Source organism: Psittacula echo (genome assembly GCF_963264785.1).
Source record: "Psittacula echo genome assembly, chromosome: 5".
NCBI classification, from domain to species: domain Eukaryota; kingdom Metazoa; phylum Chordata; class Aves; order Psittaciformes; family Psittacidae; genus Psittacula; species Psittacula echo.
The window spans coordinates 67374702-67386529 of NC_137739.1; the positions used below are offsets into that span (position 1 = coordinate 67374702).

Genomic DNA, 11828 nt, shown 5'->3' on the forward strand with positions numbered 1-11828 from the left:
CTTAGTTACCATGAGCAGGTGCACAAGTCAAAGCCTTAGAGGTAGGGCATGTTTGCTGTGACTCATGTTTAACACTAGTTCTCAAGTTTACACAAACTACAATCAAGTTAAAGGTTCATTTTTGACATTGCCTTAACCACAGCTCAAGTAGATTGCAGCAGCACAGCCAGGAAGATGTGCTAGCAAACAAAACCAGCCCATCTAGCATAACTAATAAAATCAAAGCACTTAAACCTCAAAGACATTCAGTTGACACATCTAAGACAGCTCAGGCCAAAACAACAGTTTATTTAATTTTCAGCAACATCTCAACCATCAAAAAAATAAACTCTAACACAGATGGATGGAAGACTTCTCTACAGTGTAACTAAGTGGGCTCTGAACCCAGGGGTTTGAACTGGAGTGACATTTTATTATTCATCCAATAAGTTAAGAAGCATGAAAATAAAGTGCTTCATTTCTGAGCTGGCATGAGGTCATCAATAGACTGGCCTTTTTCAAGGCGTTTTTCCATTTCAATGAGCAGCTTCACACCATCCACCACCATCTGCACCAGCTCCACCTCAGAGAAGCCAAGACGATCAGCATTGGAGACATCAAACACCCCTCCAACAGCAGCTGTATCCACACCACCTGGAGCAAGAGAGAGAGTTAGCACACTGACCACAGATAGAGTAGGCAAGTTCTACCTTTCTTCCCTCACTAGCCTGAGATGGGAACACAGCAAGACAACTCTCTACAAGTACCGCTGCTGCCGCCTCCTGCATGCAGGGAGATAAAGCTGCATGTGACTGCCAAAATGAGCCACTCAGCGTGACATTAGGCCAGCTCTTAACTCTTTTAACCCACGAGCAGTCTAACCTGTGGTTAGAAGTACCCATTGTAGCTATTTCCTAGCCAGAAGTTAAATCAGGATTCCCATCCCTGCTTACAACAGAACACCTGCCACCAGGTCCACCTTATCTGATGCTAAGAATACCACATATAGAGCATACCTAGACAGCCAGATACAGTAAGGTCTACACAGTGCACTTGCATCCCCACCTCCTCCAAGATGCAATTTTAAGGCTTGGTTCTTTCCATGTACTTTACAAGGGTACATTTTGAATGGTCTGACAGGCACTGCCAGTGTGAACCAAGACATTGTTCTGACTGTACCCAGGCTTCTGCTGGCATCTTAGAGCAACTTGACTAGGACATGACTATGACCTCCCACCTGTGCCTCGTTTCTGCAGCCGAAGCCTCTTGAGGACCTCTCCAAACTTCTCATGTTTCCCAAGGTTTGGTAACTTGATGTGCACACCAGCACGGAGCCCTGTTCCAAGGTTGGATGGGCAGGTCAGGACGTAGCCCAAGTGTGGATTCCACATGAACTCGTGGTTTTTGGACTTGAAGAGATTTTCTATCTATAAATGCAGAGAATGGACATTTAGAGATTGTTCACTGCATGAAGGATGTAGGTCATCCATTAGTGCTCATTTACAGCTTCAGTTACACAGCAACAGCCTCAACAGTTTGAACAGCTATCTACATCAGTCACATAAGCTCCCTCCACTGGGAAAGATGGGCCACCAAAAAGGGGCTTTTAAGGCCCTCGCTCCTAGCAGTGGGACAGGCTAATTTTAAACTATACTACAAAATCTCAAGTCACTATCTGTTGGGAAGCTTGATTTAGTATATATCCAACTGGCACATCTGTTTGGATTAGGGAAGAGGCTGGTAAGGCTCAAGTTCATATCAAGACCAGAAGCTGAGAGAAGCATTCAGCCTAGAAACTGCAGTCCAGCTTTGTCCATCCACATTCAAGCAATTTCTCCTCCTACCCAAGGCACCTCAATGCTAGATTTCTAAAACCATGTATAATCTCCTTTAAGTACAGTTTAAACACTTGGGTGAGGATGCCGTATCAGAGAACGCATTCTAGGCAAAGCATTGTGGCTATGAAGTCTATGTAAGTGTTTCAAAACCCTCACAGCTCTGGACCACATCAGGGTGTTCCCAGAGACCCAGGTTATGGAGCACAACCATGCAGGACTCCACAGGTGGCTTTCAAAGAGTCTGCATTCTCAGATCTAACCAGAGAGACATGTAACATTTAAACCTACAGTTCAGGCAATATTTACCTGTGTTAGCCCAGTACAGAAGCGGGTAAATACTTCCTTCATGTTGCCACCTTTCTGCATGGAAATAACTCTAAGGTGATCCTCCTCATTGATCCAAACAAGGAAGGTCTTATTATCATTGTGCCTAGGAAACAAGGTGAACAACTTGTTGTCTGTCCCACCTGACCTTTTCAAGGTAATTGTAATAGCACCAAATTACTCATCATTGCAGCTTTTAAGAGGCTCACTTAGTTGCTTCTTCCAAGAAATTATTCATGCTTCTTTTGTTCATGCAGGACCTAACAGAGTTAAGCTACCTGCTCTTTCTAAGAGGTAGTTTAAATTAGTCTATACCTAAACATAACAGAATGAACAAGTAGTACACGACATGAGCCAGTCTTAGGATTTGACATAAAAACCCCAGTCATTCCCCTAGCACACTTGTGGCCCAAGTTCACAAATGTAAAGGCCTGTTCAGCAGAGTTTGCAGAAGGGTGATCACTATAGACTGAGGCAGCCCTGTACAGTGATGTTCATAATGACACCACGTTGACAAAGTTTAATATATCCTTTTACCAGAATTTTGTCAGATTCTGTTAACCTGCACTTCGTAACTTAGCAGAGAACTAAGTTTAGTTTTCACTATTCATTTTTGATCAGGGCTCTTCAGATATGTTATAAAAACCTCTGAACACCAGTGGGCCCCTCTTGTCCTAGCCTGCAGCTGGCAGCAAGCACTATCACAAATATTTATCATGCTGATAATTTCTCAGCTTGATTAGGATCAAAAAATTAACTATACCTGAGGAAAGTTATTTATGCAGGAAACACTGAGACTCTACACTTCAAGCTTGTACATTAGTCATGCTCAGGTGACAGTACTATCTAGTGCTGGCAATCTGCAAGTAGATGATGCAATCTTAAAGGTGACCTCCAGAAACAAAGCATGCTTCCTCTGTGTTGTATTCCTAGTGCAGCTACAGTAATAAGACTGGAGTATTCCAGCTGATAAAAACCTAGCCCTTAGCTTACAAGGGAGCAAGTTAATTATGTTGCAGAAGCTCCTGAGATGCAAGTTTATGTAGGTGACCTATATCCGATAAGCAGAATCCTTCCATTCCACACCTCTGCATCAGTCAATTCATGTCACCAAATATATCTGGGGCCAAGGGGAGAAGTCTTTCCAGTAGTCTGTTACCTGTGAGTTTCTGCAAGCAGAAGCGATGAGACTACTATGCATTCAGTATCAAGTCTGAACTAAGCAAATGCTATGGCTTATTAGCACAAGTTACTCTAAGCTCCTGGGACAAGAAACTAAATGTAGTGGCACATATACTCCTTTGTAAGCGATCTACTTTCTTAAGCTACCTCAATTACTGCCTGGGGTTTCACTAACCTGTGCTGGATGGGTAGGCTCTACCTACAGGCTAGCAAAGCTGCCTTGTTCCTACCAGCCCAACATGAGGCATAGTAACACTTCTCCAAATTCTGCTGGTTCAGATGCAACCTCCCCAGAGGATACCATACAAGATTCTCATTAGATTCCGTAATACTAGCTCAGAAGCTGCCATTTTGCCCCCAGTAAAAGCCATAACTGAAACTGCAAGACTTTTGTTTGCAGTGACTTCATACAGCTCCCCTCTTCCAGACATACTCACCAGATACCCCTGGCATCAGGCCAATCTCGTGCCATCCCAGATGCCAAAAGAAGAGGAGAAACTGGCTTGTCAAACAAGAAGTGATCATCAATCAGCTGCTGCTGCTCTGCTTCAGTCATGTTCCTCAGAGCATAATACTTGCCCTTGAGATCACCTTCCAGGCTACCAAGAGCTGAAAGACAGAGTCACTTTTAGGATGGGACCGAAGATGCTAGACATCCTCAGCACTTTAGAGACCATAAACAAAGTATGGCAATGTCTGATCTGCTGGGTTTGGTTCTTCCCTTGCTTTCATCTGCAATGGCAATGCCTTTGTGGCCATTACAGAACTTAGGCAGCATCAGATGATTTGTCTGCAGCTTCCAGGCTTAAACAAGTAGTCATTGTCCCTTTACATACAGTATAGAATCATTACTGCTGCTTAACTGTAGAAGTGACATGCTTTCTTCCAAGGAGAATCAAGGTCATGAATACAACAAACAGCATTATTCTAGTCAAGGACTGTTACCCTGACCTTGAGAGGTTCTGGAACAACTACACTCTCGGTCTCCAGAACTGCACCTTGAGTGTATCCTTTCCTCTCAATGGAGTTGGGAGGCAATAGAAAAAACCTGCAGCTGAGGAGTTCCACTGAAAACTAGGGCTTACTCTAGTCAATTGCGTATCTGGAGCAAGACTACACCTCTAAGCAAGCTGAATGTTAATGAAAGTCAATTAAAAGCAGCCACAAAATACTGCAACCATGACTCAAGCCCTGAAGTTGCTACATACCTGTTATATTTCAGGTTTGAGCCGTGATGAACCAACCTCTTTCCCCACACACATAGAAAAAAGCTTTCAAGATCAGCAAAGGTCAACTTAATGCAGTTCAACTTCCTTCTGACATGTGCTCTTGCTCTTAGCTACAAACAGCAATGCTGAGGCAGCTGTAATGTAATAAGCCTTCTTCAGGGAAGGCTCCATGTTCACACCAAATCTTGAGGGAGGCAGCTTTTGCCAACTGCCTCCATTTTCAAACTGCAAAGAACATCTCTTGTGCAAAGGACATAATATTCCCTGATGCCTCCAGTTTTCACTTTACCTTCAACAGAGAGCTTTTCAATAGCCCGCCTCTCTCCTCGACTGCAGTGCGGGGGAAGACAGAATCCACGGATGCTTCTACCAGTTCTGACACGGGAACTCAGCACATAATTCGGATCCAGATCATCACCTCCCTACAAGATTAGGAAGCCAGTGAGTACAACTTTGTTGTCAAGGTACCTACCCTAAAATACATGTTGCTGCCATGCATTTTAATGTGCACCTTATACCAGACATATTGACTACCTGGCCTGCAAGCAGGGGTCTTACTTCAGGACTCTTTTGTCTTCAGCTCAACTATCTGTTTAACAGTACTTGTTCTGAGACTAAGGCTACAGATACCAAGTAGTGCTAGAAGATTTTACGTCCATTTCAGACTACAGTCTGGGCTTCTGTTACCTCATCAGATCTGCAACCTAGAGGCACCAACATGAGGTAAACCCTCATTCAATTAGGTGTTTACTCTTGCAAATGAGAGTTATTGACTACTGTCACCCAAAGTCTCTTATTCTCAAGCTGACCTCTAGCTAGCCAATCAACACAGCATTAGGGATTCCTAGAGTCTACAGTAACATTTGAAATCCATAAAATGGGCAAAAATCCTTACTTGTAGCCATAGCAATGTCTGTTCTGAAGTATGAGACCACCAAGTGATACTTAAGATCCAAAATCAGATGGTGTTTCATGACAGTCCTTGACTCCCAGGACTGTGTGACTTAAAGCTTGGCTACTATAGCCCCACAGTTCATGGAAACACATGTTGAACGTGTCTGGCATGACTAGACACTGCAGCAGCACATGAAGCCACCTCATAAGTCTGACTGCACTGGACACGCAGCCTGTGGGTATGTCCTGGGTGAAAGCAGGGAACAGAGCCTGAGCCATCAGTTTAGGCGGCTGCCAACAACTTTACCCAGTCCTCAGACCAGTAGGCATCAGTAATCGATCGGAAGTTTATACCTGCAGATTATCAGCATTCAGGTCGGTCTTGTGCTGATCAGTTGGTTTGTAGCCACCATGCCTGTCTTCAATAACTGGATCAAAGAGTTCCTTAAACACCTCATAGGATTCTTCATCACCAGCTACACATCCTACTGTCATTATGAAGGGATGGCCTGAAGTGAAATCAGAAGAGCTAAGTATGGGTGATGTTTGGCTGTACTCCAGCGTAGCACCAACCAGGCAAGTTCTGTAGTGGTAGGTCTAGTCACTTAGAAATGCATCCTTACATAAAAACATTTGGAGAGACCCTACATTTTACACTTCATCCAGGCAGTCAGATGCAGTGCTATGGAAACCCATAGCTGTTGCCGTTAAACCACACTCATTTGTCAAGCTTGGTTTAGGACAAATTCGCATAGCATATCCAGTTTCACTAGCTAATTTAGACCACCAGATAGAAATTTTTGTCTTAGCAATCATGCTTTGCTGTAAGCAAGAATGCTTCAATTTTTTTTTCTTCTGCTACAGAGCTGTACTTCTGTAGTCTGCTCATGAAAACCACCTCCACAAAATTAGTTTTAAGTCACCATATTCAAAAGCACCAGTTATTTCAGCTGGCTCACACAGAATATTCTCAACGCATTTTACCAGGATTATCAACCCCAGTCTGAATGACATCATCCAGGGTGAAGCCACTGGGTGTGACTGTCTCTCAGTTTCTTGTATAAATCCAGGGTTAGAACTTTAGCCATGTGGTTGTTGTGGCTTCTCACGTCCGGATACTCCTCATCAGGAGGCAGTCTCTGATTATTTAGTTGGGCCATTTTGATATTGCTAGAGTAAAAATAAATACTGTAACATTAACATGTAAACACATCTGTTCCCCTTTTTTCATAGAAGTGCTAAAGAACATCACATAACCAGTTTGGAGTAGAATCAGATCAGAACAGCCAGGTAAGCTGACTTTCTTTTTTTCCCCATTGTGTCATAATTAGAATGCATTTGGGTTTGGGGTTGGTTTTGGGTTTTTTTCTTTTCTGATTGAAAGTACTTAGCAGAGCAGCTACATAATTGAAGTGTTTGGAAATCGGTATGTCAGATCACAGCAAGCAACATGGCTTGATAGAAGAAAGGCCCCTTTTAACCAGCCACGCATTTACAGCCATCTTTCAATGCTTTACAAGATTTGCCTCTTAGAAACTGAAGAGCTTAGGATGCCATTGTCAAAAAGCACTTCGAGTATGGAGGGAGAACAGATCATCATTATGCAGATCTAACGGTCCCCCGCCATTACCTGGGTTGTCAACCCCAGTCTGGATAACATCATCCAGCGTAAATCCACTGGGAGTCTGCTTATCCCTCAACTTCTTGTACAGGTCCAGGGTGAGCACCTTGGCCATGTGATTGTTGTGAGCTTTCAGGTCAGGGAACTCATCATCGGCAGAGAAGTTCATCTTCAGGAGGTTGTGGGTGTTTGAGAAAGGCATGTCTGCCCCTATCTGCAGTCACTGCGAAGAAAAAGGGGAAACCTATCACCGGGGGTTTGGCAAGCTCCAGATCGCCCGGGGGAAGCCAGGCACCCAGGCAAGGTCACCTTGGCTGTCATTCCGCCCGTGCCTTTCACACCTTTGCTGCCACACCACCTTCCGCAAGAGCCACAAAGGAGCAACGGAAAAAGTTCTTCACCGCCCCCAGCTCTGCCTGGTCCTCCAACATCCCCTCCGCGAGGGCAGTGGCTCGGGCACCGCCCGGGTCAACGGACGCGCCCAAGGTCGCGCAGAGTGGCCGTGGCAGCGCGGGGCAGCCCCCGCCGGCGGCTCCGCGAAGGGGGGAGGGGGAGCGACAGGGACGCTGCGGGCAGGGGGGTGGAAAGCGCGGCCCCACCAAGAGCACGGGCCGGGCGGCAGGTGAGCGGGGCGGCACCGCGATGCCCTCTGAAGGCAGCCGCGCCTCCAACCGCCACTACTGGGCTAGAGAGGAATCCGCTGCGCCCGGCACCCTCAGCATCCCCACATCCCGGCTGCTCCCCGACTTGGGAGCGGAGCGGTGGGAAGCATCCAACGATCCATTACACAACAGACGGCTCCCTTGGGGGACGTGGCTGGGGCGAGCATATGTAACTACCCTGCTAAATACCGGGTTAATCTCGTTTAAGAGCGGGGCCAGCTCCAGCTGAGGGCAAGCCCAGTAAGCACCTGCGCCCCACCCCGCAGGAGTTCCGCGCCGCATCCCCCACCCCGGCCAGGCGCCCCTGCCCTGTGCTGCCCCTCACCGCACCCGCTCCCCTTCCTCAGCCGGACCGGGTCACCCCACACGGTGGGAGCAAAGAAATAATAAAAAAACCGCCCACTTTTTTTAAACTAAATCTTATTTTAAAGCTACGGGACGGCTCTGCTGCCCCAGAACTTACCGGGGGCTCCGCAGCCAAACCGCAGCAAGGACCTCCACGCCGCTCCAACACTCCACTGTTGCCCTAGCTGAGTGGAGCCCAACACCGCCGCCGCGCCTCTTTTATATAGAGCGCGACCCGCCGCCCCATTGGCCGCTATTTATAGCCCATTCATTCCATTGGGCCATGCGCGGCAGGGCGGGGTGAGTGCCTGCCGCTGGCTGGACCCGCGCTTGCCGCCATTTTGCTTGTCTCCGGGGGGAAGCAGGGCGGTGTTGGGTGGGGGGCTGGGGGTTCCCGTCCGAGCCGCTGCCCACAGCCGAGTGGCAGCGGCGCCTCGCCAGCCCCACTGAACACGCACATGCACACGGGGATCCCGTCTCGAGGGTGCCACCGCACACCAGTGCAGGCATGTGGCCTGCTGCCAGTCACGCTTCACACCTTGGCTGAGGATTCAGTAACGGGTGTAATAACTCCCCTGCATAAAAATACGGCTTCATAGTGGCAGGGCTGTTCTGTCCCGATGCCCCCAAGCTCGCTGCAGGTCTGGCTCTCAATCCCCCTGGCACCCAAGAGCAGCTGCCTCATTCTGTAAAGTAAGGTCCTGCTGCTTGCCCTGCACCTTGCCTCCAGCACCTGTGAATCTGTGGGCTCAGCTTACAGTTTAATTTGAAAGGAAATGGCTCCTTTCAAAGTGGTTGTGAAAAGCACAGGGAGTCTCCTGCTCTTATCATGTGCCAAAAAAAAAAAAAAAAAGGGTTTAATCTGTATTAGAGAGCAGCTGATTTTCCTGCTGAAGATGGAAGGAGGAAGGTTGGGATTTGACCCGTCTGAAGTCCACCTGAAATTCGTGAAAATAGTAACTTTCATTGGACTATTTGTAGGAATCAGCAGGGTTTGTCCCAAATACAAGATGCAACTGAGGATTCCATTGTTTGCTGAAATAAATACACTAACAGTGTGACTATCTTGATCTGACTTTCACCTTTACATAAGTTTATCTTTCTATGACATGTAGTTCTCGCAGCAGAACCCAGTTTATCCTCCTGTCCAAACGGCATGTACTCACCCATGTGAATGCAGATCCAAGTGGCAGAGTTGCTTTCTTTGACCCAAGTTGTGAGTATCAGGAGACATCAGCTGGAGCTCTTTCCCCCCCCAATTCTTTTGGCACCAGAGCCACTACCCTTACCCCAACAACTGGAAGCACATGCACTTACAGAACTGATCAGGATTAAAAAAAGTAACATACACCTAGAGGAAATAATTACAAAATAAAAACCAGAGTGCTTCAAATGAAAATGTACTGTGTTCGTCTGCCATCCAGATTTCCACGTTTTTCCAGATCTGACAGACAGATGCTGAGCACACAGATCTCCAGCAGAAGTCCAGGGCTCAGCATCTCTGCAAGTCCAGTCTCTTATCTTCTGGATCAAAGAACAAATCTTCTCTCTAGGTCTTCTCTGACTTCTTAACCTCACAAAATCTTCCTCTGTATTTTACTTTTAGTTTCACACAACGCTCATGCTTCACAATAGTGTAAACTGCAAATAATGTAAGTGTAAAATTGTACCCAGAGTCCTCAAACTAAGTGTAATATTGCTTAATATTGCTGGATGACCTCAGTGGCAAAGATAGTTTTGATTGTGCATATTTTTTTTAATGTAAACCACTCAGATTTAATTTTTAATTTAGAACAACAAAAAAAAAAAAATCAAGAACATTTTCTTACACCGTACTTCTGCAGTGTTTTTCTTCATTAAAAAAAAAAAAAGTGTATCAGGATAGGTAATGAAGGCTCATTTTGTCTTATTTCATAATCTACCGTTGCACAGAGAAGCAATCAGCTGTTCTGTACTATAATTGTTCTGTAGATTCGTTCAGTCAAGGCCACCTCAAGAACCAAAATCCAAGGATCTATTTCTATCCACTGGACACAATCTTCCCCTCCCTGTCCTGCAGAACAGGGAATACCAGTTGTTATTATAAACAAATATATTCTCAATGTGCCGTTCTGACACAGACGCCTCTTCACAAAACTTCTTCCAACAAGAAGACATGGAAAGAGACAAACAAAGAGTGCAAACCAACCAAAATATACCAAATTTACATGTTTAATAAACAGTGCACCCTCTGCTCATGTTCCTCACCACTATTTGACGTATTTCTAGCCTGCAGTAAGTCAGCAGTGGCTTCTGCCTCACTGGGTTTTATTCAGACAGCATTTTAAGATTTGATGAAAGCTGTGTGTAAATTGGATCCTACCTTTCTTACAGTATCCCATCCCAGCTTCCCTAGTGACTTAATTATAGATGCTGTGCCATGTGTCAACAGCCTCTGATCAACCGTTTTATCTCGCTCATCTGCTGAGACTTTCTTTGGATAAGCCGGTATGGCCTGTTAGACTGTGATAAAGGCAGCAATACTTACATTCCGTGCTGGGATGACACTGTAGTGCACGCTGACTTACACACCACGTTGCCGTTCTGCAGCCCAGGATGGAAAGGTGGGGAGATTACTCCAGAGGTCTCTGCACTGGGCTTTAACAACGAAGAATTAAGGGAAGTTAATCATGGGCCATGCAGCTAACTTCCTAAGAGGCTTAATTATAAATGTTGTGCAGTGCACAACTGCAAGAGATGGGTTTTAGCTACTGAATGTGTCTTCTGAAATTACTTGCATGAACATAAGATGAACCTGAAGAATTAGGATCTTCTTGAAAATCTAGAGTATACCATATTAGAAAACAGCAAGAGAAAGTGGTTTACTAAAACAATTGAATTGTTTCCAATTCCTACCTAACAATTGAAAAATTAAACTAACACTCGTGTCAGTAAATTAAAGAAATTGGTTATAGCTGCATCTGCTTAACTTCTGAACTGAAAATTCTCTTCCCATTTACATTTGCTGCTTAAAATATATTTGCCTAGTTATTATCCTTGGTGTATTTTTTTACACTGCTTAGGCAGTCTGTTGAAAAAGTACTGATCGTTTCCAGTGAGCTGAGTGCCTGTGGAAACTAGGAGTTGCTGAGTGTCTTGATCTTGCATACACTCAGGCCCACAGTGATCTGACCAGCAGTTCATCATGGGAAAGGACATAAGAACAATTACATATATAATCAATGACAGTAAAAATGACAGGAAAAAAACAAGGTAGGTGCAAATATAAAGGCACAGTAGAGCCATAATTGCCAGTCAGAAAAACAGCTGAGTAGGAGTTTGCAGTTTAAGAAACCCCTGAAACTGCATACATTATGTTTAGATTAGATGGAGAAGAGTTTCATAACTAAATAACAAAGACTACTGCAATTATGATATGGGCAGGTCAAAAGCATAACAAAAAATATGTTCTCACTGAAGGTAATGGGCAAAACTCCCCTTATACTTGATGGACTCACATTCATCTAAAAAAAAAATCGCAAATTGCCATCTAAACGGCTCTCCGTTACTGATTTCTTGATTGTGGACGGATGACTTCTTCTGCAGTATTGCGCATTAAAGGTTACTGGGGAACACAGCACCATACAGAGCATTATCTGATTAGCTGGGGATGTTACCTGCATGTCCAGGGTGATTCACGTGCTCTCTCCTATGCCCATATCCCTCCCATGCCAGGTGGCCTGGCCTTGCTGCAAGCAGATGAGGCAATACTCTC

General features: G+C 45.3%; 1 protein-coding gene across 1 annotated transcript; it reads right to left on the bottom strand.

Moving 5' to 3' along the window:
* Positions 1-454: 454 nt before the first annotated feature.
* Positions 455-7269, bottom strand: CKB (creatine kinase B; the record flags this gene model as incomplete). Its single annotated transcript, XM_080618444.1, has 7 exons — positions 455-633; positions 1217-1406; positions 2124-2247; positions 3761-3932; positions 4842-4974; positions 5801-5955; positions 7077-7269. The coding sequence occupies 7 exons, from the start codon at positions 7267-7269 to the stop codon at positions 455-457; spliced, it is 1146 nt and encodes a 381-aa protein (XP_080474570.1).
* Positions 7270-11828: the final 4559 nt, after the last annotated feature.